Source organism: Anarrhichthys ocellatus, unplaced genomic scaffold, assembly GCF_004355925.1.
Source record: "Anarrhichthys ocellatus isolate YVR2014 unplaced genomic scaffold, GSC_Weel_1.0 scaffold111, whole genome shotgun sequence".
Classification (NCBI taxonomy): domain Eukaryota; kingdom Metazoa; phylum Chordata; class Actinopteri; order Perciformes; family Anarhichadidae; genus Anarrhichthys; species Anarrhichthys ocellatus.
Window position 1 is genome coordinate 645,559 of NW_022280141.1, and position 2,323 is coordinate 647,881.

Here is a 2,323-nt window from a genome sequence, read left to right on the forward strand (position 1 = left end):
CCGAGCCAGTCCTAACTATAAACCCGAGCCAGTCCTAACTATAAACCTGAGCCAGTCCTAACTATAAACCCGAGCCAGTCCTAACTATAAACCTGAGCCAGCCCAAACTACAAGCGTTATCAAAAAGGAAAGTTTTAAGCCTACTCTTAAATGTGGTGAGTGTGTCTGCCCCCCGGACTGAAACCGTAAGTTGGTTCCACAGAAGAGGAGCTTGATAACTGAAGGCTCTGGTTCACACCCTACTTTTTAAGACTAAGAAACTAGAGTAACATTGTAAACTCATGTTTACAATGTTTACTGACTTAATAAATCAAGTGAGAAGTAGTGTCATTTTTTCATAGACTTCTATACAATCAGACTTCTTTTTGCAACCGGTCAGTAGAGAGAAAGTTTTAAGACATTTCCGCATTGACTTCACTCGGTAGAACCGGAGGTTGCCGCCTGGCTACAACTCAGGTACTTCTGGGTTATTTCACTCAGTTAGGAACCTTCCGAAGCCAAAAATACTATTCGGACGCAGCCGAATAGTATCATTAAGTTCATTAAGTTGCTGTGGTAAGACTGCGATATGGAGCCCGCTCCCTCGTTCGTCTGGTTGTGGGGACTGCAGGCGGCGTTGGTTGGAGTCGGTATGTGTACACGGCGGAAGACTTCTCTTATTATTTTCAAGAACAAGAAGTGCTGTAAGCTGTATTCTACAAGTTTGCGAGACGAGTCAAAGTCACCCACGAAAGCATTGGCACAAATAAACCATAAACAAGTCGCGGATTAAAATATGTTGCCAGCAGAGTCGTGATTCGTTCGCTCGCTCCACACAAAAGTGTCTTCCAGTACAGATTTCCCTGAATGTCGATCCCTGGCTGCCATTCATACACGAGCCCATGAGGGAAATTCTGACAGAATCCCCCCCAAAAGAATAACTTGACGACGCCGTTGAGATGTGGCGTCGTTCTCGTGACTCGAGGTTCAGCACCACCTCAGCCAACTCGTTTTGTGTTTTTAAAATTGAATGAGCTTTTTAATCAGCCCGAGGAGTCTCTGAGGAGCAATGCAGCTGACATCATTTGTCGACTTTCATCTCTGATCCCGACCTTTGACCCCGCACTCCCACGCCGCAGGTTCGTCAACCTTTCGGAGGAGTCCCTGGAGGCGGGGCTCACCAGGGAATTGTCGGAGGAGCTGGGCATGGCTCTTCCTATACTGGAGGAAGATCACGTGGACTCGTGCTACGCCCCTGCTTCCTCCTCTTCCTCCTCCTCCCCCCGTGTCATCACTCACTTCTACGCAAAGAAGATGGAGGAGGAGCAGATTAGGGAGTTAGAGAGAGCCGCCGTGACCACGGCAATGGATCACGGACAGGAGGTAGTGGGCGCGCGTGCGTGTCCTTTTCCTTCTAGAATCACCGATTGCAGCCATTAATCTGATCTCATGCTCCTCATCACCTGTTGTCTCTCTCTCTCTGCAGGTTCTAGGGATGGTCCGAGTCCCTCTCTACACCATGGAAGACGGGGGAGGCCTCGCGCCGTTCTTTTCGCACTCCTTCGTCGGCAACGCCCGCTCCCAGCTGGCCGACACCTTGCTGCGCCTCCACCTAATCGCCCCGGAGGAGCTGCGGGAGGCCATCGCGTGCTCGCTGGCGATACAGGTGCGCGCCGCAGAGGAGCTGCGGGCCGCCCTCGCGTCGGCGGAGGCGAAGAGGAAGTTGCTTTGAAACACCACCTGCACGTGCACCACCAGCACATCCACTCAAGCACGCAGATCGCAGTTTGGCACATCACAATCCACACACACTGGGTGACTCGTAACCGCCTCACGCATCAAACTGTTTGCTCCACCATTAATGCAAATAAAACTTTTTTTACCATCATTTTCATTCCTGTTGCTGATTTTTAAAAAAAACTAAAAAAAACTGAAATGAGGTGGAAGGAACCATAACAACCTAATCAACACTTTAATTACATTTTGATGATTCCAGTAGGGAATTCGATGCAAAACAGCAGGCAACAATAAAAAGCGAGCAGAACCATTAGACATTGCGTTACTGTGCTACCTTGTAGGTAATGCACGAGCATCTCATGGTGGTCCTCAAGAACCAAGATCAAAAGAGGGCAGCGCTCCTTTTAAATCAGCTTGAGGTCCGTCTCTGTGCTGCTCGGTTCCATTTATGAAGCTATATTGGCGGCGGCGCCCCGTGCAATCCGAGGATTAATTACGTCCGTGACATACAATACGGCCTGTGGGCGAAGATTTGATTCCGTTTTAAGTGCACCCTTGGTGTGCATATACACGCCTGCACCAGATGTTCCTAACCTCATTCCCGGGC

General features: G+C 49.5%; 1 protein-coding gene across 3 annotated transcripts in view; it reads left to right on the top strand.

Annotated features, from left to right (window-relative positions):
• Nucleotides 1-1,857, top strand: part of zgc:103759 (U8 snoRNA-decapping enzyme) — a 4,335-nt gene extending 2,478 nt beyond the window's left edge. For all 3 annotated transcript variants that reach the window (XM_031876576.1, XM_031876578.1, XM_031876577.1), the window contains 2 exons: nucleotides 1,119-1,362; nucleotides 1,466-1,857. In XM_031876576.1, the coding sequence (XP_031732436.1) occupies nucleotides 1,119-1,362; nucleotides 1,466-1,711 (490 nt within the window). In that variant the 3' untranslated portion in view covers nucleotides 1,712-1,857. The remainder of the gene's footprint in view (nucleotides 1-1,118; nucleotides 1,363-1,465) is intronic.
• The last annotated feature ends 466 nt before the right edge of the window (nucleotides 1,858-2,323 follow it).